This window comes from Excalfactoria chinensis, chromosome 1 (assembly GCF_039878825.1).
Source record: "Excalfactoria chinensis isolate bCotChi1 chromosome 1, bCotChi1.hap2, whole genome shotgun sequence".
NCBI lineage: Eukaryota > Metazoa > Chordata > Aves > Galliformes > Phasianidae > Excalfactoria > Excalfactoria chinensis.
The window spans coordinates 161,983,393-162,011,094 of NC_092825.1; the positions used below are offsets into that span (position 1 = coordinate 161,983,393).

The 27,702-nt window shown below is 37.8% G+C and overlaps 1 protein-coding gene across 7 annotated transcripts in view; it reads right to left on the reverse strand.

Moving 5' to 3' along the window:
• Positions 1-8,096: 8,096 nt before the first annotated feature.
• Positions 8,097-27,702, reverse strand: part of NBEA (neurobeachin) — a 449,426-nt gene continuing 429,820 nt past the window's right edge. For all 7 annotated transcript variants that reach the window (XM_072361559.1, XM_072361556.1, XM_072361557.1 and 4 more), the window contains 6 exons: positions 27,491-27,646; positions 26,673-26,843; positions 16,538-16,639; positions 12,645-12,841; positions 11,759-11,910; positions 8,097-9,914 (listed from right to left, as the gene is read on the reverse strand). In XM_072361559.1, the coding sequence (XP_072217660.1) occupies positions 9,824-9,914; positions 11,759-11,910; positions 12,645-12,841; positions 16,538-16,639; positions 26,673-26,843; positions 27,491-27,646 (869 nt within the window). In that variant the 3' untranslated portion in view covers positions 8,097-9,823. The remainder of the gene's footprint in view (positions 9,915-11,758; positions 11,911-12,644; positions 12,842-16,537; positions 16,640-26,672; positions 26,844-27,490; positions 27,647-27,702) is intronic.

A 27,702-nucleotide genomic window follows, 5' to 3' on the forward strand; every position in this document is an offset into this window, starting at 1 on the left:
TTTACATATTGGGGGTGAATGGATTGAAAAGGATGTGGAGGTCCTGGTGGATGAAAATTGGACATGAGAAAACCTTGCAGCCTGGAAAGACAACGGTATTCTGTAATTGTATCCTGGGCAGTATCAAAGGAGGAGTGACCATCAGTGTGAGGGAGGGGCTTGTTCTCCTCTGCTTTGCCCTCCTATGAAGTCCCATATGCAGTAATGTATCCAGGCCTGGGACTCCCAATACAGGAAAGACATGGAGGTGCTGAGGTGGGTGCAGAGAAGGCCATGGAGATTATTTTTATCAAGAAGCAGTAATCATGTTCAAGTCACAGTCAAAATGTACTTGTTTCCAATGTCTAAAACGCAGTTGTTTCTACTAGAATCTTGGAAAAACTTTTACCACTAGAAACCACATAGAAGCAAAGAGCAATGCAACAAGAGGACATTGGCCACCTGGCATTTGCCCAAGGCAAAATCCCAAATTTTACATCTGTCAAAAATTGTTTTTTTTCTGATTTTATAATTTTTTTTTTTTTCATAGATTTCAGATTTTAGAGGTGTTTTTCTGAAAGAGCATCTTAGTGAATCTTCATTATGGTTACGGTTTTTTCTTGCATATAGTTTCCTTTTTCTCCCAGCCTTTTATCCTTTGAAACACGTAGTTTGTATTTGAGAGCTACATTTTATGGAAAGTACAGCAAGCTTTTTATCTGGTTGTTGGAGAAAACAGTATCATTATGGAGAAGAAAGGCTTCTACATAAAATATACTTAAAACCAATTACAGTAAACATCGATGACTGAAATGAAAAAAGGACTGGAAGTTGTATTCACTTTTGGAGCAGCTCTTGTAGATCCACATAGAGTACTTAGGAATGGACATTTTTGGAGTTATTCTCCACTACTCTGCAGCACAAATATATAGAGATATTAGACTGTTAAAACCAAACTTGAGTGTATTTGAAGGACTGGCAAAATAAAAATGATAGCTGCTCTTAAAGTAATACCTCCTGTTTTATGATGATGGTGGTGTGGCAGTAGAGGCTGAACCTTCCCATCAATATGCTGTTAATGTTTTGTTGCCATGCAACACATGGCAGCAGAGGTACAGACTGACAGAATGGTGTCTGATGTGGAAGCACGTATGAAGCAAAGGTGTGTCACCAAATTCCTATATACAGAAAAAAATAGCATCCAGTGACATTCATTGACACTTACTAAACATTTATGGAGATCTAGTAGTGGATGTGAGAACAGTGAGGTGGAGGGTGGTGCATTTCAGCAGTGATGATAGTCATGAGAAAGATAAGCCGCATTCAGGACAGCCATGCACTGCTGTCACACTACAAAGGGAAGAGTATTTTGGTCTGCTCATCCACACAAATTGGTGGATTATGACCACCATTATGAACTGTATACTGACCTGGAAGTTTGATTTAATGCATTGGAAAACATGGCAGAAAGATGGGAATATCACAAAGTTTGTGCCAGGTGTGTCCCACAGATGCTCACAGAACAGAAAGAACACATGATGTGCAAATAATGTGAGGACCTATTGAAGGAATATGAGGGTGAACAGTTTCCTGGATCACATCATTCCTGATGATAAAATGCAGTGTCACCAATACAAGCTGGAGTCAAAACGGTAGTCCATAGAGTGGCAACATGTGGATCTTCCATTGAATAAAAGTTCAAGACACAGCCCATCAATGGGTAAAGCGATGTGCATTGTCTTTTGGGATTGGAAAGGGGTGATCCTTCTGGATAAGCTCTGACCTCTACACTGAATGCGTCACTGATTGAGCTGAAGGCTCAGACTTACAGAGACAGACCGCAAAACAAGACAACCTTTCTGTTGCAACACAGTAATACCAGACCCCGCACCAGTTTGAAGACAGTGGAGCACATTGTTAGTCTTGGCTGGACAGCCCTACCATACCCGTAGTATTGTCTGGATTTGGCACCTTCTGGCTTCCATCTGTTTGGGTCAATTAAAAATGGACTGCGTGGGCAACATTTTCCTAGCAGTGACACCTCCATAGCAGCTGTGAAACAGGGGGTCACCTCTGCTGGTGCAGATTCTTATGAGCATGGCATGCAGCACTTGTTTATGGCTGGCAAGAACGCATAGCTGGTGGTGGTGACTGTGTTGGAAAAAAAAAAAAAAAAGCTTTTTGTAGTTGAGAATTTGCTCTATCAAATAGCATTATTATGTGCTTTGTTCTATTTTCCATGAAAATAAATAGGGGACATTACTTTTGAAGCAACCTATGTAGTTTTATTCTTAAAATCCATTTGTTAATGGATGTGGAAAAGTCCCTATGTGCAATCCCACCTTATTCTAGGGTGGCTAATTGGGGGTGTTAAATTTTGTTCTATGCTTTCACCTTGGGTTTGAACTCCCAGTTTCTCCCTGCTCGCAGGTCCTGGTGTATTCCCAGACTTATATATCCACAGTTCTCTTTCTTCTTGTTAGTATCATATAACTTTGGGCTATAATCATAGAATCATAGAATTACTCAGGTTGGAAAAGACCTTGAAGATCATCAAGTCCAACCGCAGCCTAACCAGTAGCCTATCTCTTAAAAAACAACCACAAAACAATACCACAACAACAAACCTCTGCTAAATCATATCCCTGAGTACCACATCCAAACGGCTCTTAAACACGTCCAGGGATGGTTAATGATTTCTTTATTTTACTTTGATCCATTTTGGTGGGGGTTTTTTTTGTTTGTTTGTTTTTGTTTGTTTGTTTTGTTGTTGTTGTTTTTCATTCTAGAACATTTCCTAAGTAGGAAACAGATGGATCCATTATTAAGCCAACTGAGCTACCCTGAACATGTATGTGCATGCATGCACACTTGTGCTGTGAATGCACTTGAAAGGTGCAGAAGCCTCTTTCATCCCTATGGTGCATACACAATGACAATGGAATTCCCAGAATTCCTGGACGCAGGCAGGGATGTGGGAGAGGAGTGAGCAGTAGTTGAAAATGTCCCTGCAAGTAGATCTTCTTGAAGGCACAGGGAAGCAAACTTTTTCCAAGATTTCCCTCTTTCTGTACATTCAGAATGTGTCCTTTCATCCTTCTTTCTATTAGCAGATAGCACTTTGGGCTCTCCGATGTTGTATGTGTTGCCACATCACATCCATTATGGACTGACATGGAAATCAGAAGGTATTGCTGAGCAGTGTACTGGCCAGATCATCCATCAAAGGAGAAAGAACCACACTGTTGGGACACTAATCCCAGCCTGAATGATGTGTATGTGAACCCATTATCTGTAGCCAGCTCCTGCACAGGATCCATATTCAGCCTTGCACTCACAACCACATGTGTGCCCTCTCTCCGTGACCTAGCACTGCTAGGCAGGGCATTGTAGAGGCTTTTGCCTTAACTTCGTAAGTCCCTCAATGGTAAGAAGTTATCTCGTGGGAGATAAGCTGCTAACCAGACACCTACTGTAGCACATATGAAGACCAGGTGGAAAGGATTCCACTGGAACTTGAAACACCAGACATAAAAACCCACACTGATATTTATTATATTTGATAGTATACCTAAAGATAAGTCCCAATGACCCAATCAGCAACAATTGTTTTTTATAACCTTTTTCCTTAAGGAGGTAATAATTAGGCCCCAAAACTTTCAAAGCAGAGGAAAGAAAGAAATACCACTTATTAATGTGCTCCTGGTTGCATGTGGGTTGTCAGTGCCTTGAAGGTGCAGAAATTAGTAGGTTCCTGGTATTAAGTGTCTTTCAAGTTAAGAGATAGGAAACAGTCTTCACACAGAAGCAAAAGGATTCCAAGTGCCCACAGACCAAACCTCGATATCTAAACAAGTTTGCTTTCATTCTGGACACATCTGCTTTACTTTCTCAAACATTTCTTCCCAATCACAGCTGGGATGAGATCCATCTATCAAGTCTGGTGAACTTCTGCCTAAGCAGATGCTTTGAAAGGGATTCCTGCAGAAGAATACAAATCGGGAGTTCTTTTATATCAGAGAGTTAGTGGTCATGGTGTGTGCTGGTTAAAACTCACTTCTCTGAGGGGTTGACTGCCACACAGGTAGGAATCATGAGAGTGAGTCTGCAAAGAATGATGAAGGTCATGTAGAGCAACAAGACTCTCTCTGCCTTTCTTTTGAGACCTCTGCCTAGGTGCTAAAGCACGAGGTGTCACTTCTACCATAGGTATTTGCAAGATGCTCTGGACATCCAAAGTAAGTAGGAACAAACAATACTATGGAGGTAAATTCAGATATTAATGCAGAAGGTTTGACTAGAATAAAGGCTTGTTGCAAACCCTTTTGAAGTCCACTGGTGCATAGCTTTGCCCACAACTTGAGTGATGAAAGGTGCAGGTTTGGGTACTGTGCTGTGCTCACCTGAAGGCTATACCTGGTGTGCTTTAACCCATCACTCTCTGAACAACGCTCCTCGGTGTATGTGGGATGGGGTGGGTTAAGGGCTGGTACCAGGGTGTCTGGCAGCATGACTAAGGCCTGTGTCATGTCACTTCCCATTTAGTAAGAGAACAGCACTGACGTGAGTTATTTACTAAGAAAAGGTACTCCCACATGAGCTCTGGTTCTGCTCCAATAGGCAGCCAAAAGATAGGAACTGTAGCAATTCACTATTCATTTCAGGTTTTACTACCTGTAAGGCACCCTGGGACAGCAAGGAACTTGGAAAATAGATTTGTATGGGATTTCTGGAGCCCCGTGTATGTGCTTTATGCTAAGTCTGCTTTAGCACTCTTTGATAGTTAGGGGAAGTGAGGGTATGTGGTATCAGGAGAGAAAATCCCTATCTACAGACTGATCATCATGGCAAGAGGGACAGGAAGGTTAGTGGAGAAGGAAAGGGAAGGGCTGTGTCAAGAGGGGATGTGGGGCAATCTGTTTGGGAATCAGAGAATCACCAAGCTTGGAAAGACATTCAAAATCATCTAGTCCAACTGTCCACCTACCACCAGTATTTCCCCACTAAACCACATCCCTTAGTATGATATCTAAACGTAGAAGAAAAGGCCTGAGCATTTTGTGGCTGAAGAAGAAAGCTGTCCCTCCCTCTGAGATTCCTCTAGCCCCGTGGTCCCTGCCTACAGTCCTGCTGCCTTCTTACCAAAGCAGCCTCTTTTTTGCTATTATTCTTAATTGAAAAGATGTGCATGCAGGGACACTGGCTTCTGGGAACATTTTATTTACTGTTTGATATAGCTCTGTACAAAGTAATGTATCTGAACAGCCATGGGCTCTGGATTTATATGTATAGCTGTACTTCCAGACTGAAAGACCACTTACAATTGTTCCGCTTCCTTTTCCAGCAATCACTAGTTCTGCTATGCAGTGAAGGAGTCTGTGTGCATCATTCTTAACGGCTTAAATTTGCACAGATGTGACACTGGGATTAGTTTTGCTACAGGGCTTGGTCATTGCAGCATCCTGCCAAGTCGAAATCTCTTCAAAGCATAAACAGACGGGAAACTTTAAAGTCAAATCCACGAGTGCTGCCAGCTTTTAGCTGTTTGTAGTCTTCTGGTACCAGAGAAGATTTTCTTTCCTGACTATCTAGTTTTGTATGTAAGAGCCTATTCCCTGCCCCACATTAGGAACCTGAGGCTGAGAGCAGCTTGCTGTTGTGGCACCCTGAGAGACACAGAGCCCTTATGTCAGGCATTTAGTAAATAAAAGGCACTCCATACTCTGAATTTTACCCATAGGTAAAAGACTACCCGTGTTAGTTATCCACAACCTTATTCATGCAGGTGGGGTGGAACAGAGTGAGGATATACATCTATTGGTGATGCAGAGCCACTGTGCTGGTCAGGTCTGATCACTGCAGAGGGATCCATAAACTGAGGCAGCTGCTTGGCAGGTTTTCATCCAAGTAAAACCCTCTGTAAACTAATTATATGACCACAGCTTATAAAGTTTACAAGAAAACAACCTCCAGACTTGTTCTCTTGTCAGTTGCAGATCTTGAACTTAACCGTAGATGGTTACAAAATTAATCACAGTGGTTAGAAAGCCCATGAACTGTCCTGCACAGTATAGATGTAATAATTTTCCAATCCTTCTTTCCTTTTTTACATTCAAGCTTCTATTTTAATATGTTCATTTTTAGTGTTTGTAAGTAATGGGAAAAAATAAACAGCTGTAAGGAAACTAGTCCACAATTAAACCACTGCAAATTGTGAGCACAAACTCCAGCTAGACACCTCCAAATAAAATATTTATAGGAACTAGATGTCTTGTATCAAGAGATGCTTCTTTTGCTGTTATCAGAAGGCAGCCCTTAGCTCCCTGTATCTGCTCCAAATGCTTTTATCACCGGCAGCATGAGGTGTGCATCAAGCATCTTGCCTGCTTGTCAGTGGGGCTCATTCACTATATTATAACTGGCAGTCATCACAACAGTTGTTCACAGGCAGTGTTTTTAGCTCTACAAGTACAACCCGAGAGATTCTCTATCAGCATCATCATTATTTATCTGAAGCTCTTCCAGTAAATTGAGCCTAACTAGTTTTCCTTGAGGTAAAAAGATGCAGCCTGTCTTTTATCATTGCTCATGCAGAGAAAGCAGTGCCCTCCTAAGCAGTGTAGGATCTGGAGAAGGAAAAAGCCTCACAGCAGCTGTATTATGCTCCTGGCCAGCATTAGCTTATAGTCCTTTTCTTAGCTTAGGACAGACCAGCAGGAACAGGAACACAGCCAAAAATTGCACATTCTTTTCATTGTGGTCATACTGCACAGTTGCATGCTTAATGCTGCATCTCCCTTAGCTGAGAAATTGGCCTCATTTAGTTCTTCTGGTCAAAACTGTTCCATCAGGAAGCTTTCAAAGACTGCATAGAATCAGTTTCTATACAGAAAAATGGTGAGTCAGTCTAGCTTTACTCTCTCTGAAAGAGATGGATGGGACAGATGAAGCTTTGGAAAAGTCTTGTTGCATAAACTGGAGATCTGTACATACTGCTTTTCTATATTACATGATCCTGCTACAGGTAGCACTAATATAACTAACACATGTTAGTGTTAGCATTAGTATAGAACCTGGGCAAGGAGGGGTTTGAACCATGATTACACACGGCAACAATTAACATACAAATACAATTAACATAAATTGATTCTGATGGAATCATGTTTTTTGTTTTTTGTTTTCTTAGTTTTTATTATTTTTATTATCTTACTAGAAATCAAATAGGAATTAATAAGCCAAAGCAGTGTTTCGGCCCAAAAGCTGGTACACATGACCATTCCAGACTGTTAGTACATTCTCCATGTCCTGTGCCTTTGTGGAAACTCAATTTTTATGACTTCAACCATAGTGGAGATGAAAGTCTATCATTTTGTTATTATTGAATGGGACTTTTGCTGTTTTAATCCCTCAGTTTACTCCATGAAGTGTGACAAAGGTTGGGTATTTCTGTATGGATGGACTAGAGGTTGGGATATAAAACTGTTTCAAATGCCACTCTTAACATACTAATCCACCCTGTTGACTCCATTCCAGCCCAAAAACAACCAACATAAGTTATCTGGTTGGCAGATTGAAGTGTTGGCTGTTATTCTGCTTTGTAATCAATCAGGAATTTTCTAATTATAAGGAAAGTATTTTGCCCACTTTTGTTACCTTAAATCAGATGTCTGACATTTAGACACCTACCTATCTACAACTACTTGCTAAACATTTGTAGGGACTTCAGCATTTCCAAAATGTGATTTAACCCACTTATTTTGTTCTGCTGCGCATGGACTGCAGATATCTCACTTTTAAATCTAAGCTGAAATTAATTCAATCTTATCAGATAGTAAGAGATAAAGAAAATGGCTCTCATCAGATCTTTGCTTTCTGTGAGGTCTACTATACAAGGTTATTGCCTGTTCACAACGACTCTTCTGCTGACCAAAGTATTTTTTTTGTAGTTTCTTTTCATGTACTTGCAATCAAAAGAGTTGAAAAACACACCATAACCTTTCTTTCATTTCCTGATGCCCCAGAAAATACAATCCAGCCATGCATGATTTTTGGCATTTACTTTGCATGAAAGGGATGATTTCTTAAAATGATTATTCCTAATGATAATGCGAAAAGTTCATTGGAATGAATAGCTATCACTTGAATTCTTTGCATATTTTATTTTTCTTTTTGATTTCCAACTCACACACATCTGGCATATTTTACATCTTTGCAATAAAACATGGTTACAATAGCTTAAGGAATTTATATATCCAAAATATTTCACCATGATCTCAAGATGAAATGAACTTGTCTTCCAGATGTTCAATATTCTCCCAATTCTAAGCTACAAACTCAAGATATTGCTTACAGACTGGTGATGAATAACTTAATCATTAGGATGATCCCCATGATTGCCAAACCTTATAAATACAAACAACAATGAAGAAGGAAATTCAGTGCTAAACTTACTAATACAAGGTGGAGAACAAATAAGTAATCACATCAATAAATAATGATATGTTTCTGGTGCAAAGTGCCAATACAAAGAATCCATTATCTTTTTAAATAAATGACTGCAAATGAGTGTAAATTCTGAGAAAATTACATTCCTGTTACATGCCTCATAGCCCTACCGACACAATATGTACATCTATGACAATACAGTCACCAAATATACAAAGAAGAAACATGAATTAAAGTGTATATACCCCTGGGTGTGTAATTTGATCAGTACAATGTGCAGAAAATTATTCTGATAGTTATCGTTACAGTATTGTAAAACATGAAGTGCCTTAGTCTGAGTGGCTTCAGGTGAGATTTTCAGAACCGAAAAGAATAAACTCAGTCACCTCCACAATGAAGCTAAGGCTGTTGAAGAAACCAAGCTGCTCAGAGGAAAATAAGGGAAAAACATCACTTGAGGCTCTCTCGCCCAATGGTTTCCTTGCCAAATGCTAGCAATCCAGAAGTACAGCACTTTGTATTGGGAATCATTAAGCACTGCAAATCATGAAACCGAACTTCCCCTCTTTGCTCCCTTTCCATCTAGTTTTTGAATTTAAAAAGGAGGAATTTAACTTCTACTATATAAAGTATAAATATGGCAAATGATGGCTTTTTATCCAAATGCTTCATGAGCAGAACTTCACTTAAAAGGGGTAAAGTTTAGGTTCAAAAAGTGAAAAACATGTGTTGGTGAAAATGTCAAAATTACTGTTTGCGCCCAAATTCAACCCTTTAACACAAGCTATACCCTCAGGCAGATCTCCAGTTTAATTTGTGAGAATGCACCTGCTCCTTCAAGACATCAGGTTTAAAGTACATGCAAGTTGTAACTCCACAATAAAATTAAGAAACGGTTTTGTTCTTTATACAAGGTTTTACTTTTACAAAAGTATCCCTTTAAAGTTAAGATGTGCATCTGATGTACAAAGTATCAAACGTATTTTTTATTTTTATTTTTTAATCTCAGCTTGAAAAGAGGCTGGAGATGGGATGCATGTTAGGTTCAGAGCCTAAACATTGAAACAACTGGACACAAGGTTCCTCAGAATTTGCAAAAGTCTCTTGTGGCGCATCCTACTACCTTTTCTCAATAAACAAAGATATATGAAATAATTACCAAAACATCCCTAATTCATATAATTTACATGATACAAGCTTGCTTTTCAGCAGCTGGTGTTCAGTTGTGAAAAAACACACAAAGTAAAATGGTTGCTGACTACAATGTACAGCTATTGCTGGGTGTAATGGAATGTACAACGGAGGTCAATGCAGGCGTGGTTTTCCACCAGAGACTACACCTTTCATTGCAGCACTTGTGCTCTCAGCTTTACCTGGGCTTTCAGTTCTTCATTCCGCTTTAATATCTGTTCTGATGTTCATAATGCCACCGGTTAAAATCTATATTGAAAGCTACGATGCTGCCAGAAGCCATGCCAGTAATAAGAGTTCTGAAAAAGACAGGTGTTTGTGTTAGTCCTCTTTTGCCTTCTCAAATTATGGCTTGAAATAAACAGTGAAAAAAGCCAAAAGGAGGCTTTTTAGCAACACTGTATGAAACTAAAGTTCACAGATGCACTCAGTTTGCTACAGAGACACTAAATTCGGGTATCTACATATAAGCCCAATTCCCACACTCCCGTTGTGGCCAAAGGAGGTCCAGAACACCATTTATTCACTTTCACATAGGTAAAAACTCAGTATAACTTGAGATGGCAAGATCTTTATCTTGCTTTGCCTCTAGGTGCCCCTCTGGAAGTGTGTGAGCCTTTACTAGGTCCTCTGACACATGTGCCACCCCTCGTATGTAGCTTAGACAGCAGCTCAAACAGTACTAACTGGCTATGGGGTGGAAACCAAACTAGGGACCTAATTAGTACCCTCAGTGTTACTTGACATGAACTCTCAACAGGTTACAGGACATGTACTTGGGCAAGATAAATTGTCCTCTGGACTCCAAAGACTATACTAAGTAAAGCTCCGCCAGTCATTTGGGAAGCTTATTATCATAGTTTCATGTAAGCTGATTGCACTCTGGTTCTCCTAAAAAGCTTTATATTGAAATTTACACCTATATTTATGTAGTTCTGGTGGCAACAGTTGAGATGATTTTCCAGTTATCGTATACTCTCTAATTCTGGTAGTTGAATTCTAAAATTGGATTAGATATCTATCACCACTTCTATCAAACCGTACAAAATCCATTCTCTGCTTAATTATGCGACCAAAGCTAAGCAGATACTTAAAGCACTTTGCACAGCTGGAGCTTCCCAACCTAATATTACAATCAGGGCTAGAGAAAATAGGCTAGAAGAAATTTTTCACAGTATAAATAAATCTCGTAGAACACAGCACAGTCCTGCATACATAAACTGGCAAAGCTCCAGCAGCAAATAGGCCTCTTCCAGTAAGTTCGGTTTTGATTAGATTGTTTGAGACAAAAATCTTGTTTCTCGTCATCTACTCATATATGAATAAATTAGGTGGGTACTTGGTTTGTAGGTGTTTTTATTGCTTTACAAAATGGGTACATAGCATAAGAATGCTGGAAAGTGTAAGAAAAATAAATAGATATGACTGCTGTATGATTTTTCTCATGTCTCGGTAATTTTTTTATGAGTTTGTATATTAATAAATGTCAACTCACACATGATGTAAACAGCAAATCCATTCATAACCCTGAATGAATGCAACATACAGGTTTATACCATAAACTTATTACAGCAGTAGAGTAACGAACCAGGTTCATATATATTTACACTTGCACTGTGCATTCCACTGCCACAGCAGTCACTACAAATATCTAGGCTTGTACAGTGCATCTCAACTGCTCAGAGAAAGTCAAAAAGAAAGGTCCATATCCATTCCTGGCAGATAAATCCCTGGTAATATTGCATGTTAGAGTCTAACCACAGCCCCAATATGTTCTTAAGCTCTTCAGTGTTGAACTTTTGAACTTTTTATCAAAGCATTTGTTAATTGGTACTAGTGCAGTCTGGTCCAGTCTGGTTGTTTCTATGTTCTGAAGTTAATGCAATTTTACTAATATTCTACTGGCTGAAGCTCTGGCTTAATGACGTCAGTAAAATAAGATCTTGCCTTGAAGTTAACAGCTGGTATTATGAGACTCAAGGATCAGACAACATGTTGATTAAAACAAGTCAACCAGATAATAATATGTGATTTTGTATCATATCCTCTCAACTCAAACTTTGAAGTCATACTTTAACATTAACAGAAAGCTATCCTATGTGCATTTTCACTCTTTACATACAGATATGAAGGACAAATTCACCTCTGATCATGAGACAGATCCATAGCTCTAATGCCAGCATCACAGCCAGGGTAGATATAGAGCTGCTTGAAGTCACAGGCCTGCCATACCTCCACCACACCATTGTCTCCCCCTGTCACCAAATTCTGTCCATCACTGCTCAGGAGAATGGCCTTCAGATAAATATGACAAAATCAAGGTACACAGTTAGCTTTTATAGAGAATGATCATTACTTAAATTTAATCAACTTATGAGCATTTCTTGATCCTTGCCCACTTTAAATTTGAAGAAAAAGGCCCCCACTTCTCTTTCTTCCAAATAATAATAATATTAAAAAGATAAAGTAACAAATTTTGGATCTCCAAACTTTAAATAAAACAATTATGTGTTTTTAAGTATGGTAAATCACCACCACCACTACTACCAACAACAACAACAAAAAATCAAAATACATTTTTCAGTATTTATGACTTGAGTTGAGCACATAACATTTCTCTGTTCCACAGTGCTAGATATCATCAATAACACCTGACGCAGGGCAGCGATCTGCATTCTTAATGCTGCTTCAAGTGCTCTTCACAGAGTAGAGCCCCGAAGGCAAGAATTCATGTCTGGACTAATAAATGAAGAATGGATTTCTTTCTGAGTATTTTGTTTAAAAAAAAAAAATGCTTCCCACTTAAATTTAATTATAAGCAAAAATTCCAGGAATTGTAAGGGATCACAGTGCTCAAGTGCACTTTCACATTTGGAGATGGAGATGAGAGCATTCGTATTTGAATATGACTTATCTGATAGGTGAAAACTTTACATGTAATTTCCTTTAAAGTAAACTGCAAATAGATTCAATTTAATTTAGTAAATAAAAGCAAGACACACCAAGTATTTATTTGCATTTAGATTTACCCTGGTTGAATCATTGATCTCCATCTGTGCTAAGAGTTTTCCATTAATGCTGAAATTGCTGAACCGTCCTCGTTCATAGTAGATGATGCAGTGACCTTCACTAGAAACAGAAATTAAGCGAGGATACAAGCAGTTTTCTGTTCCTTCCAGGGCTCTCAGCAAATCTCCAGTAATTGTGTGTACCAGACAAGGACCTTCTGTATGTGAAAACATAATATATCACACTTTTGCTGTTTGCACAAACTATATACACTGTGCACAGAGGCAATGCGTAATACACATTTGTATCATTTAAGTCCTGCATAGTTATGAGAAGATGCAATCCTGACCCAAAGAACATAACATAGAAAACAGAAAAGAAAATGCAAGAAAATTAATATCAGGATATTTTTCCAAGTATTTAGAGGCCTTGGTCTTTCCTCCAAGAACATGAACTCTCCTTAGCCTGCCCATTCACATTAAACAGATGGGGCCCTATCAGTGACTAGTAGGAGCAACTCCCAGAGGGCACATAACCATATCACTGCATATTTTTCTTATAGTCAATGGCAGTTCCTGTAGGTCCTCTCCCACTATGAGTGTATCATATGCATGGATTTCAGTCACAGATTTCAATGCTTTAACAATAGGCATCATCTGACAGACAGCAATGTAACTAAGATATTGATATTGGGACTATAAGAGATGATATGAGATTTTAATGTCTTTTTTTTTTTTTTTTTTTTTTTTTTTTTTTTTAATGCTGATGAAAGAGAAACTGAGCTGTGAAATCTACATGGTTCATTTTAAGATGCAACACTATGATATCTCCATTTCAAAATCTATGAGAAATGCTCTTTTGAAAGTGAAATGTGTACTTCTTCTAAAAGTCTGAGTCACAGTAAATAATAAATAGTTTTTTAATGAATCAATAAATATCCCTGGACCATCCCAGTTATTTCTTCCTTGTACAGCTGGCTCATGACCCTCAAAGTAAATTTGTGCTGGCAGACTCAGCCACCTCACATTAAGCCCTTCCAACTTTTCTGAAAATCACACTATGGCTGGGTTTGCCCAGGTAGAACAAATCATGGCATCGATGCACTTGTCTGAGCCCTCCAGTACATGTCCTTGTCTGTGCTTGCAACAAGCTTTATGCAGAGAGACTCTGAGTCTGACTGGGTCTACAGAATGCATCTGCAATGGAATTAATTTATTTTCTCAAATTGTTGAATTCTAGCTTTGGAAATGCTGTAATGCCAGAGATGCTTCCACTTTTAAAATAAGTACCATGTTAGATTTGTCAAAAGGAAAGTGTAATATCTATCTTCTCACTTAAGTACCCAGACAAACAGCTCAGATGATTGGTCTTGGGCATTAAAAGGCAAACAGCAAAATCTTCAGTGTTCAGATTCTGGTGTAAAGGCACACAGACTGCCCACTCTTTTAATGCTGCATAGGAAAATTCAGACATAACTTGAGGCACAGGATTTTCTTAGAGAAGTCCTATTCACACCACCTCCCTACCCCAGCACAGGTTGTCAGAATGTCTGTGTGTGTGATGGAGGTGACTCAGGGAGGGAAAGCTCCCTATGAGGGAGCACATACAGCATTAAGGTGCAACAGAGCACTGCAATGAAATGCTGTAATAGAAACTGGAAAGCAACTGTACAGAAAATGGATAAAAAGCCTTTAAAAAAGCATCCACTAGAAAACAGTCACGATTAAAATATAAAAGTAAATAAATAAAAAAAATGATAATGATTTTCTCTATATAATGATGTATGGAATAGTTTATAAAGTAATGGGAAATGTAAGAGTAACTCAGAGAACAAGATCTGACAGGATGGGCCTCCAACTCTCCAAATGTATTACAAGTACAGTCTAGATTTGACCTCCAGGAGCATTTAGCTCTAAAAATAGACGTTTCTAAAGCATTGCATAGTGAAGGAAGCAAAAGGTGACTAAGCACAGACAAACCACAGAGAAAATTTGCAACAAGATAGTTGAAAAGGGTACTTTGACAGCAAGAATGTACAAAGCTGCCTTAAAAGACAAGGAAATGGCATTGCTGCAAGACAAAAGTAGGTTCAGAGTCCTTCAGCATATTTTCTTCACAAATGACTTCACCTACCAGACTTATGTAGTAAGTCATTACTAGAGTTAATGACCCATTAGCAATTGTTAAAAATATCTTTACCCAAAAGTTTCATATTTAACTTTGAAAATAAATGTTCTCCAAGTCTGTATGAAAGATGATAATCCAGCCACGAGCTAAAGTGGGCAGGAATAGAACCACAGCCTTCAAAAATCACAGAATCTCTAAGGTTGGAAAAGACGTTTAAGATCAACAAGTCCAGCTGTCAGCCCATCAACCATGCCCACTAACCATTCTCAGTGCCATTTCTACACAGTAGTTGAAAATCTCTAGGGACAGTCACTCCACCACCTCTCTGAGCAGCCTGTGCCAGCACAGTGCCTCTCTTTCTGAGATGAAATTTTTACTAATATCCAATTTCTTATCCTCAAAAGCATCAAGGTTTAAAAAGGAGTGCAAGGACATTCACTGTGATGAACGGAACAACTCCTCTGTGAGAACAGGCTGAGACAGCTGGGGCTGCTCAGCCTGGAGAAGGTTCTGGGAGAGATCTCATTGCGGCCTTTCAGTACCCAAAGAGAGCCTACAGAAAATCTGGAGAGGGACCCTTTATAAGTGTTTGTGGTCATAGGACAAAGGTCAATGGCTTTAAACTAAAAGGGAGATTTAGATTAGATATTAGGAAAAAATTCCTCGTGATGAGGGTGGTGAGGCACTGGAAGAGGCTGTCCAGAGAAACGGAATGCCCCATTCCTACAGATGTTCAAGGCTAGGCTGGACTGGGCTTTCAAAACACTGGTCTGATGAGAAGTGTGTCCCTGCCTATGGCAGGGCAGTGGAAGTAGATGGTTTTTAAGGTCTTTTCCAACCCAAGCCATTCAGTGATTCTTCGATTCTATTAATAAAATATGAAATAGATATTAGTGTAAGCAGTAAAAAACAAGTGGTTGAATAAAGATCTAGTAGTGGAGTGGAAATGAGACATAGGAAATAAGAACCTTTGAGGATTGACAAAGTTAGTGTAAAAATTAGGAAATAAGAAGGGATAATCAAGCTCAAAGAAAAGTAAGAGCTACACCCTGGAGGAAGATGAGGCAAAGAGGAAAGGATGACAGAAAAAGACATGAAGTTTCCCAAATGAAGAAAGGAAACTAAATGAGAAAACTAGGGAAAGATTAAGCAAAAACTCATTTTAGATGAGTGTTTTATTTACATTGATGTCCAAAGTCGCAAAGGAGTTTGCTTCATGTTTGGGAAGGTATTTTGAATGTTTACATTAGTGACTGTTGGATACTCTGGATTCTATAAATAAGCAAGAAAGTGTGTGAACAGATAGCCCAAAAAATTTAATGGAAGAGGTGTAACAACAAACATGCAAACTCCTGATCATTTGGAAACCTATTCACCAAGAAGTCTGCAGGGTGAAATGCTGTCAGATGATTCCAAAACAAAGCAAATATACAGAGCTTTCATTGCTAAGGAGACTGTGCAAATTGCCATTTAATTAAGATCAGGGTGGAGAATTTGGAGCTGACCCTACCCCAGATACAGGTCTCCATCAACAATTCTCTTCCAAATCTGTGGGTAATTGTGATACAGGCTGATTGCTGGAAAGATCAACTATTTTTTTCTAAGACTCATAAATATGGATGGTAAGGAATAATGCTCAGAGTAAGTAGCTATAGATTCCCCCAGAATTGCAGAACATCTTGGTAGAGGAGACTTGGGATAACTGAAGTCTGTCTAGATTAAAAGAAGGCCAGAAAGTACCATTCAGAAAGGCTCTAAAGACTTAAATCATAAAAGTATTTCTAACCTTTAGCACCACTGATAACAAGTCCCAGCTCTGCGCAGACTGACACACAGACAACTTCGTGGTCGTGACCAGTCAGAACAGCCCGAGGAGCAGGATAATCACCTGTTAAAAAAAAAAAAAAAAAAGGAAACAACAGACAAATGGCAAAACAAGCCTATCTTAACAACAAAAGAACAGTGCTGTAATTTGCCTTCAATCAATAAGCATCAAAGAAATGCACCATCTGTTGAAATACTTCATACCTAGCTTTCTGAGCATCCACAACACAAATATCTGCTATCAAACATACCTGTCTGTAGCCTTCTGCTAGAAACCTAAGGAGTTGAGGATGTTCTTATATTAATGATCCTAATTTGTTTCATGAAGCTGAAGTAGGGGGAAGAGAGGAGAAACAGCACTGTACCGGAAAGATACTGCCACTGCATAGACATTATTGTTTTAGATCCACATTGAGTGCTTATAGGTTAAAATTATAGCTAGAGATGGTTATGAATAGACATCATTTTACATATAACACTGTGGATATATATGCCATTATAATCACATTTAATTTTAAAGAGTAGGATAGACTGCTCCCTAAACCTTTCTTTTCTATGTGCAGGAGAAAAACATATTTTATTGTGGATTCAAACAAGTGGGCTTTTATCGAGCATTTATGTGACAAACAGCAACACTTCGCTTGTTTCCAATCATAACAGATGCTGACAAGTAAAACTTCTGTATGCAGTAAGGAATTACTGAGTATTTGATATCACTTTACCAGGCAAGGAAAAGTCATGCAGTTAAAAAAAAATATAGCAACATGCTAGATAACAGAGATTATTTGGTTATATTTGGTTATATTTAATTTATACAAATGAAATACAAAAAAATGGGAAATTTCAAAGGACTGGATCTCTGATTGCAGATGAATTATCATAACATTAACCCCCCACAAAATAACAAACTGGGTAACCCAAAGTTCTGTCAATAAACTGGAAGCAAAAATCTCATTAATGACAGTCACTATGCTGTATTGGAATGGGAGTCCTGTCATGCCAGCTTCTTATCTGCTTTGGACAGGATGACAGGTACAGTTGATAAAGATGAATATTTTTAAATGGCCTCCTGTATTTTTATTTTTTTTTAAGATTTTTGACTCAGTGTGGGGTTTTGATTTTGATCTGTTTCATGTGGAACTGACCAACGACAGAACATATAGTACAGAAGCAGGTTCAACAACGGTTTTGAACATTTTCTATCAACAGGAGGGTATTGACTAGGAGCTAGACATTAGGATAATGGATACTTGGGTATTGTACTGGTAGGTGGGAACCAATCACTAGTCAGTAACTTTATCTGTAGGATGGTATCAAATCTTTGCTGGTAAGATGTCAAAATACACAGCTGATACAAAGATTCATTGAGTACTGTACACTGAAGAGTGGTGGTAATTAATATAGCATGCTGTGAACCATCCAGTTAAACCATAAGGCTGCCAAATGCATTTTAATTATTTTATTTATTTTGGTTGCAAATAGGTAGAAAGTTGGTTCTTTTGTACAAACATAAGTTCTGCTCACTGGAGAGGTGATTTTAGTTGGGAAGGCAATGAGACAAAGGAGGATTTATTGGAGTCCCAATGCAAAACTTTCTCAACATTAGCTTTCATTGCAATACCCTAAAATAGCAAATAGGGGTCAGGAATTATCTTGTACTGTAGATCATAAAGGAAATTGTACTCGCATTTTCAGAAATAGACTCCAAGTGGGGTCACAGAACTGATAGAGCGTAGGATAGGAGGTTGCACAGCATTTAAAGTGCTTTCTCTCTTCACTGCACATGCAGCAGAGCAGTGACTTGGTGACCATAGTTGGGAGTTAAAGGTATAAAAGATGTCAAACAGACAAGCAATTTATCTTATAGCTAATGGCAGGACAAGGTCCAATGGGTGAATGGCTGCATATATTTCAACCCTGCAATAAAATGCAGTATCCTACCTGCAAAAACAGTTAAACACTAAAACAAATTAACAAGGGAACTACTGTAGTATCTAAGCAATAGCATATGGGTTTCTGAAAGATATGTTTTAGGAATACGGACTTGCATTGCACCTTGTGGGTCACTGAATTTAGTCTCATTTATTACAGAAACTCACACCTTATAAACCTGTTAATAAATTAATGAATAGATGGCTGGGTAGGTGACTTGGAAGGATGTTTCAGAACTTTAATACCTTGAAGGACAGAAATATTTTTATTTTCAATCAGAATCTATTCCTGTCTACCTTATATCTCTTTGTTCTTGTGTCAGAACAAGCCTTCAGCTTCAAATCTACCCTTCCACTTGTCTTTTCCCTACTCATGTTCTTAAAGAAGAAATCAGCCCTCTCAGCCTTTCCTTTTAACTTTATTAAAGAAACCAAACTCATAGTATTTTTTAAAAGTGACAGGCTTTCCTCTTTTTAGTCATTGCAATAACCCACTTCTGCTCCATTCACACTCCCAGCTTTTTCTTAAAATTCAGTTAGCCAGAGCAGTACATAATAGTAGTTCTCTGAATTTTACAGAGAATGTACAGAATTTCTTGAATAATCTTAACTATGTATGTTATCAAAATTTTAATTATTAATTCTATATATTTTACTATCATTTTCTGAATCATGAAGAACTACCAAACATGGATTTGAAGCAAATAGTCCAGGATAAGTCAATCTACCTTCACTGCTAATGAAAACAGCTATCTCAACAAATTCTAGTTTTCCAGTTTTTAATCTACCCTCTAAGAAAAAACAAAACAAAACAAAACAAAAAAAAAACCATCTTTTCAGTATGGAAATCGAAGATGCAAACTGAAAAGTAAGCTTTATTGCTATGGAAGAGATGGTTTTGGGCAGAAACAAATGAGGGAGTTCAATACACCTGATCAAAGATAGCTATATTTAGAGGCTTAGATGCTTATAATTTCCTCCACTGATGCTGAAAAACCTTCTTGAGAGATTTTATTTTCTCCAGTGGTCTAAAAGAAAATACATAATGCAACTAACTTCAAAATGTTCACATTCTTTTCTTTTTCTTATGTATGTTTTCTTAGAAACAAACAAACAAACAAACAAAAATGTTTCAGTGGCTTAAACACTGATTATAGAGGTCCACATAGTTTTGCCATCAGTCTGCAAGGTAACTAGCAGTACTGAATGACTAGAATTACTTCATGATTAGAAAGTTTAAGGGGAAGAGAAATAATGTAATTTCCAATAAGACATTTTCCTCACCACTTCATAATAAAATAGTATAAAATCAAGGAACTGCAAAATGTCAGAATTTGAAAAATGACAATATTTGTTGCCTTACAAAGGGAAATGCTTATAAGAAGCAACTGCTCTGACCTTTGAGACCTTTTTTCAGTAAATTAAAATTAATAATTGAAAATCTTTATTAGGATTAATAGTCAGACACTAATGATAAATAAGATTCAGTGACACTTTCTACAGGAGAAGCTGTAGCACAGAGAAGAGAATCTCAATCATACTGCATTTTATTGCTAAGGACAGAAGTTGTGAACTCCAGGAATCATTCAAAATCTAGCAAAATATTCTGTCACTGTCACATCACCTCTAATAGATGCAACCAGAGGTCAAAGGCTGCAGCTCTGAGGGAATTGCAGGTGAAAATATCTTATCTATGAACTGAGATACCATCACTGTAAACTCCCTGTGATTTTCCCAAAGGAGCACCTTTGAACCAAACTACTAGTGAGCAGAAGAAAAAAATACATCTGTGATGTGTTTCTAAATGAGCATGTTCTCCTACAAGGCCTGAATTAAAACACATCTTTCATTTTCTCTGAAAAATACAATGTTTAATATCACCGTAAGGTTCTTCTTTAACGTTGTTCTCTCATTGTGAGGATAAAATGAAAATGAAGGAGAATGGACAGTGTGACCATTTTTTTTCATACTGTCTTTTTCCAGGAATTATGTAAATTGTTCTGAGGACACATCTGAAGGTTTTCTGTTTAAAGAAACATGAGACCACAAGGTTTCCAGCTTCCACTTCATGTTTGACTTTCATGGAAGGAAGAACAGGGCTATAGCTGACTGGTTTGTTGAAAATAAAATCTTCATGATGCAAAGATTTTTCTGTTAATATTTTTGAGGAGATACTCTTCAGAAAACAAATTCTTAAAAGTCATTAAGAACTTTAATGGAAGTAAGTTTTACTGTCAGAAAAATGCAAAACAAACAGGCACGGGATTAAAAGATAAGGTTACATCCAACAAACATGACTTCAAAATAGGAAATAGCCAAAAAAAAAAAAAAAAAAGTCCACAATGGGAGGAAATTATTATTTATTTATTTATTTATTTTAAAGATTGCTGACAGAAAGATATTCATATATTCACAATACTCTTAACTCTGGCAGAAGTGGATTATTAGCTGTGGGATGGCAGTAGCACTGTATATGCCTACAAATATTTAACCAAGGTGAGTGGACTTGCACACATCTTGTGAGTACCCAGACCATGAGGAAAAATATACTGGATGAGAGCCTTTACAACTTCAATTGCTATTTCTTTCACTAAATTACTTCAAAAGTTTTGGTAAGTCACTGAACTGCCCTGTGCAATACCACTAAACATGGGCAGAGACACCTGTTGATAAATGCTAGATACTACTGCATTAGATCAGGTGCGTTATTGGCTCATTTGCCTTTGCCTAGCAGTCTTAGAAGAGGTGTCTCTGGCTACCAGTAAAATGGTACTGGTAAAAATTATGCATCACTTTTCAAAGAGCTGAATAGTGATGGGATAATGCATTTTAAATCTGAACATCTAAATTGCACTTACAAGTGCTGTATGTGGTTTCAACTTGCAAAGCAGTTTATATATGCACTAATATGCTTGAGCAGAACCTTCAGGCAGCTCTCCAGACCAGTTTGCACAAAAGATACTGATGACTATTTTTAAACTTGCCTTTGCAAGGTTAAGCTAGTCCATGTTATAGCGTATACATCTATGGGGATATAAAAGAATAGAGTGAATATTCAGAGCTCTGAACAGCAATGCTCAAGATACAAGTTCACAAAATCAGAGACATTCACGATTTTAAATTGTTTCAAAAATGACATATTGCAAAGAAAATTAAAATATGCTTTGTGACACTTAAAAAAAGCATGGGTTGACTTGAGAAGGATCCTTTATAGAAGCACATGCCCTCCCTTTCAGACATACACAAATGCATTCCCTGAGAGAGCATGGATAATTAGCACCTGTGATGACTGTTATTATGGTACATAAACCAAGATTTGAGCTGAGAGACAATGTGTTTTACTATGGTCAGTGCAGCTCCACACAGAAAAAGCAGGGTTCACTCTCACACCTCCTGTGACCATCCTTCTGGATGTTACTGTAAGTAATGAGAAATGTCAAGCCCCAAGATCAATAAAATTTCAGGCTCAAGGGACGAAACAGGAATAGCATTGATCCTTTTAAAGAACACCAGTCAGAAGGTGAATGTAATAAGTTGCACAGGGAGGCTCAAGAGGATAAGCGGCCAAGTCCAACGTACTTACCTGAAAAAAATTCAATCAGGTTTTCGCACAAGCTGCCTACCCTTCTTCCCTTCCTTCATGCAGAAGTCTGATTCCAATTAAAGTGTGCAAATTAATTTTTATCACTCCCAAATTAGTTTCTGATTTTCTGTCTGATTTGGATGAAAGCATCAGTCCCTCCTTCACTTTTCTGCAGTTTTATCATCTACTTCGGTATCCGTTCAAAGACTCTGAGAAAATTCTTATTTTCAAAGTCACTTGTTTCAAAGAGATGTCCAATAAAGCAATCATAAACTATAGAAATAAAGCAACAATAATGATACATTTTGAACTCCAGGGCATATCATGTGGTCTCTCTCCCCCTTTTTATGATGACTAATACAGTTGCTATGTAAGAAGAAATCTGTAGACAAATTAGTGTTCAGCTAAAGCAAATACCTGTGTATATTGAGCGAAAAAAATATCAAAACTCAAATGGTCAAACTCTTTAACAATAATTTTCCTGTTCAAACCAATAGAACTGCAAATTTGCCACATGACTTAAAAGAATTAAAATAAGCAAATGATGTCCTTTCTGTGTGCCGTGTCTTCCTATGAGAAAACAGATTCCTTTCATTCTGCCATGGATTTATGTCATGTGGTTATCAACTTAACAGGGTGAAGATTCAGATACCTATTTCAGATGGCCAGTTTGGGCATAGAAAGTAGGTATCTAACACTGTCAGGCTGACAATGCTTCATACAATTCAGTGTTTGTCCCAATGGTACTACTTATTTAACCAAAGGTAATGAAATAAAAGGAGGCTTAAATATACATAAAAACTTAAGAAGCAGCATTCAGTTCCCACTCCATCTAAGGGAATTCATGCCACATCTCCCACTCCCCAGGAGCATCTCCAGGCTCTATTTCAGGCTGAAGGAGATGATTTTCAATCACTGTTTAGCTATTATGCAATCACAAAACCAACTTCTGTTGGACCAGAGGAAGGATAGGTAAGGAGATTTGACCTGAATATTACTGCTAAAGGTGTGCAGTTTTTGTTCCTGTTTTCTTGATTTATCTCTATTTTTATCCAAACATTATGTCATATAAAATCCATAAATGAAGTAGAGAAAAGAATTTTTCTGGATGTTCACAGGGGTCCCCTCCCACATTAATTTATAGCCTGATAGTCCAGAATGCATGAATTTGATGAAGCATATGCTTGTGAATATGGGAATGCGGGTTTGAATTCCATCAGCCTCTAGAGGCTAAGAGCTTAGTCTCCTACTTCCTGAACAAACATTCTAACCATAAGGTTATTATTCAGACTATTTTTGAAAGCCACTCCACGGAAAGCACTGTATTTAAAATCTGGCAAAATTTCACCCTTCTCACAGCCTGTAAAATAACCGTGACAAGTGCAATCTGAACAGAAACTTCTTTTTGATATGTAGTGTAGGAGAATAAAAGTGATAACTTAATAAGGGCAGTGATTCTAAGAAGATATATTAAAATTAAAAAGGAGTTCACCATGTTCTCACAGGCAAATTTCCAACAACAGACCTAGAGCTGCCACTTGCAAGAGTCTCATCCAAACCACAGTTTTACTCCATTCTCCCCTTTAAACCAGAGCTGATCCTGTATTTCCTACAGATAAAGTTCAGGTCACCCTCTGAGCACACATCAGCACAGATTCAGATCCCCAGAGGTCCAACAATTTGGGTTCCTGACATATGTCTTGTGTAGTGAAGGCTTCATCAAACTCATGGATTCCAGAGTATGGGATTTTAAGAGAATTGTTATTCATTGGATTTCATTCTTAAATCTTTTTCTCCAAAATGTTTCACAATAGATGTGATTGCTATCTTTTCTAGTGAAATTACATATACATTTTTCCATACAAATGTTAAACTATATAAACTGCTTAGGACTAGGGTCTTGCTTAACTCACTCCTTTAGTATTCTGAAACAACTAAAGTGCCTTTTAGTAACTTTATGCATTGAAGCTGAAATTGATAATTAACAGCCTTACAGCTTAAAAGATTATTATAAAGTCAAGAGCATAACCCAGATAATTACTATACCTGACATTTTTCTTTGAATCCTTCACCTTCTTACATTCTGTGATATAAAATACCTTATCTGTGTCTCCAGATGACAGCTTTTAAGAAACTAATCTTTCCTGTTTTTTCCATTTTTATTTTTTTTTTTTTCCTTCAAATATCATCTACATCTTTCTGGAAGTTCATTCTAAAGATGTTAACTAATTGGATTTGACCTACACTGAACATCTCACATTGATTTTTCCGACAAGTCCTAATCTTCTACCAGTAAATAATGAGGAAGAGAAGATTAGGAAATGTTTCTTTTTAAAAAGAATTCTTTACATCCTTGGCTTCAACTATCTAAAACTTTAAACCTATCTTCAAAAGGATGGATGAGAACTCTTTACTGCTGCAAATCACAATCATAGAATCATAGAATTGCTCAGGTTGTAAAAGATCTTAAGGACCACCAAGTCTAACCACAACCTAACCATACTACCCTAACTCTAACAACCCTCCATTAAATCACAGCATGGTTGGGTTGGAAGGAGCTTGAAAGGACATGCAGATGGCATCAAGTTGGAAGGAAGTGTTGATCTGCCTGGGTGTATGAAGACTTTACAGAGGGATCATGATAGGCTGGATTGCTGTGCTGAGGACAGTGAAATGAAGTTCAACAAGATTAAGTGTCAGGACCTGCACTTTGTCCACAAGAACTCCAGGCAACACTACAGGCTTGGGGCAGAGTGGTGGGAAGTCTGTGTAGGGGAAAAGGACCTGAGGATGTTGGCTGATGCTTGGCTAAACATGAGCCAGCAGTGTGCCCAGGTGGCCAAGAAGGCCAATGGCATCCTCACTTTTATCAGAAATAGTGTTGCCAGCAGGAGCAGGGAAATGATCATGCCTCAGTACTCAGCTCTTGTGAGTCTGCATCTTGAGTACTGTGTTCAACTAAAATAAATTAAAATGTTTAAGAATTGAAGTGGTTTGTATCAGCCATTTGAAATATGCTAATGGCGGGGCTGTCCAGGCCCACGTGATAAAAGGAAGCAAAGAAGAAGTATTTTACATTTTCTTCATTGAAAGGAGCAAGCTCTTTTTATTTTTTTTCCCTTTTTCTTTTTTTTTTTTCTTTTTTCTTTTTTTTTTTTTTTTTTTCCCTGACAGCACAGAAATTACTAATATCTGACATAAATCACACAGGCATTCAAATAAATAAAATGTCATCAAGATAAACAGAGTGCACTGAAATGAAATCTCTCTTCATATTGAATTTGTCTCTGTATGAGAATTAAGTGCTAAATAAGCCATGGAAAATGCATATGTTAGGGAATTTTCTATTCTATTTCTTTTTCTTTTTTGCCCTCATTCTCTCTCTGTTATAGAAGTAAAATAAAATCAGGTGAGAAAGTGAGGCTTTTGTCTCCTCTTTGCTCTGGTTATGGACAAATGGAAGAAAACTGAAACATAAACAAACGGCTTATGCCAAATTAGCAAAATATGTACTTTTCACCATGAAAATAAAACAACTTCTATGAGACAATGAATAAATACTTTCCCCTATCTGTTTGTAACTAACAGGTCTACAACAGCCTCCAGTCAGTACTTGAATCAGAGATCAGAACTGAAGGTGATGGATTCTTCTGAGCTTATCTAAAGAGACAATATTGTTCTGCTGAAAATAATCATCAGAATTTAGAATCACAGAATCACAGAATCACAGAATGACCCGGGTTGGAAGGGACCTCAAGGATCATGTAGTTCCAACCCCCCTGCCTAGCAGGGCCACCAAACATACGCCTTTAGAAACTCTGCTTTAAATGAAAAATGTAGATGTATTGTACAAGACAGGATAAAAGCTGTCCTTGTCTGTTGCTGTGGTCACATTTCTGGATTGGGAACCTTGCAAATTAGTGCACTTCTGTAAGTATCCTTCTATAAATGGATGCACTTGAAATATTCTTTTGTACAAATTAATATTATTATTGTGTCCCCTTTACACTGCAAAGTACTATTAGTCCTCTACAAATGAAACAAACTCTTCCTGACATTTCATCTTTTTCTATTTTTATTTAGTCACATTGCCTCTTCAAAGGTTTGCTTGCTACAGAAAGACCTTTCTCAAAGAGACTCATTGAATTCCAAGGCATGTGAGACATTCCTTGTTTGAATAGGCAAGCAGCTGATACAGCATGCTGTAGTACAAAAAGAATACATTAAAATGCAAAAAAATATATTTATGTGAATGAAAAATCAAAACAGATTGATATAGATTCTGTCACTTAAAAAACCATCTTGTTCTACTTCATGATGACATGATGCTATAAGCGATAATAGCAGTTATCTTAAAAATTGCCCTCATATTATTATCTTCCATCATGCACTAACTGTTTAATCATTTTTTTGGCTCATACTCAGTGAATTGCTTAGCACGTGGTGCTCTTTTTATAACAACCTGCAAGTAAAGTTGTTGGTAAGTATGGCAATGTCTTTAGAGGCTGACAAAAGAGATTCTAAAAATGAATAGGCATGGCAGAAAACCTCTCAGGGAGGCATTCTGTACAGGATATACTTACTGCTGTTTGGATTGTCACCTATAATGTGATGTCGGCCACTCCAGTACCAAAGCAGCAATGTAGCATCACGAGACCCAGACACGATATAGCAATCACCACCAATATAGGACTCTGATCTGGCAAGGCAAGTGACAACATCCCAGTGGCCGAACACAATCTGAGTTAGTTTCCCTGGTGAGTGAAAATTGAAAAAAAATCAGGTTTTCCAAGTATTTGCAGCACTGTGACATAACTAAACCATTAGAAAAACTCAGTTGAAATGTATGTTCTACCTCATGCTTTTAACTAGAATTCCCTACATACTACAATAAAACTAAAAAATTGTGAAGTTTTGTTTTGTTTTGTTTTTTGTTTTTGTTTTTATTTAATTACATCTATTTTCACAAAAAAAGAAAAGGAAGGAAGGAAGGAAGGAAGGAAGGAAGGAAGGAAGGAAGGAAGGAAGGAAGGAAGGAAGGAAGGAAGGAAGGAAGGAAGGAAGGAAGGAAGGAAGGAAGGAAGGAAGGAAGGAAGGAAGGAAGGAAGGAAGGAAGGAAGGAAGGAAGGAAGGAAGGAAGGAAGGAAGGAAGGAAGGAAGGAAGGAAGGAAGGAAGGAAGGAAGGAAGGAAGGAAGGAAGGAAGGAAGGAAGGAAGGAAGGAAGGAAGGAAGGAAGGAAAGAATCATCATATTTATCTACTATAATAGGTAATAACAAAGAATTTAACAAACTGTGCTTTATAATTTATTGAGGAGTAAGCACAAGTATTAAATATAGTAGTATTAAGACAACTGCCCAAATTGTGACCTAGGAAGACGCAGTTGGTTGTACTTAGGTCACCTGTTTCTGTAGAATAAACTCGAAAACTCTTGTCCCAGAAACCACAGATAAGAATGTAGCGATTATCTGCAGTGACCACAAAACAATGTGCATTGATCTGGATGCTCTGATCCACCAGGTCTGTGATCTGCCGCTTGTTCACACCAGAGTTATTGGCTGTAACAAAATGCAAAACAATTTTGTAAGTAAGCCATTCCAACACCTTCCTGTCA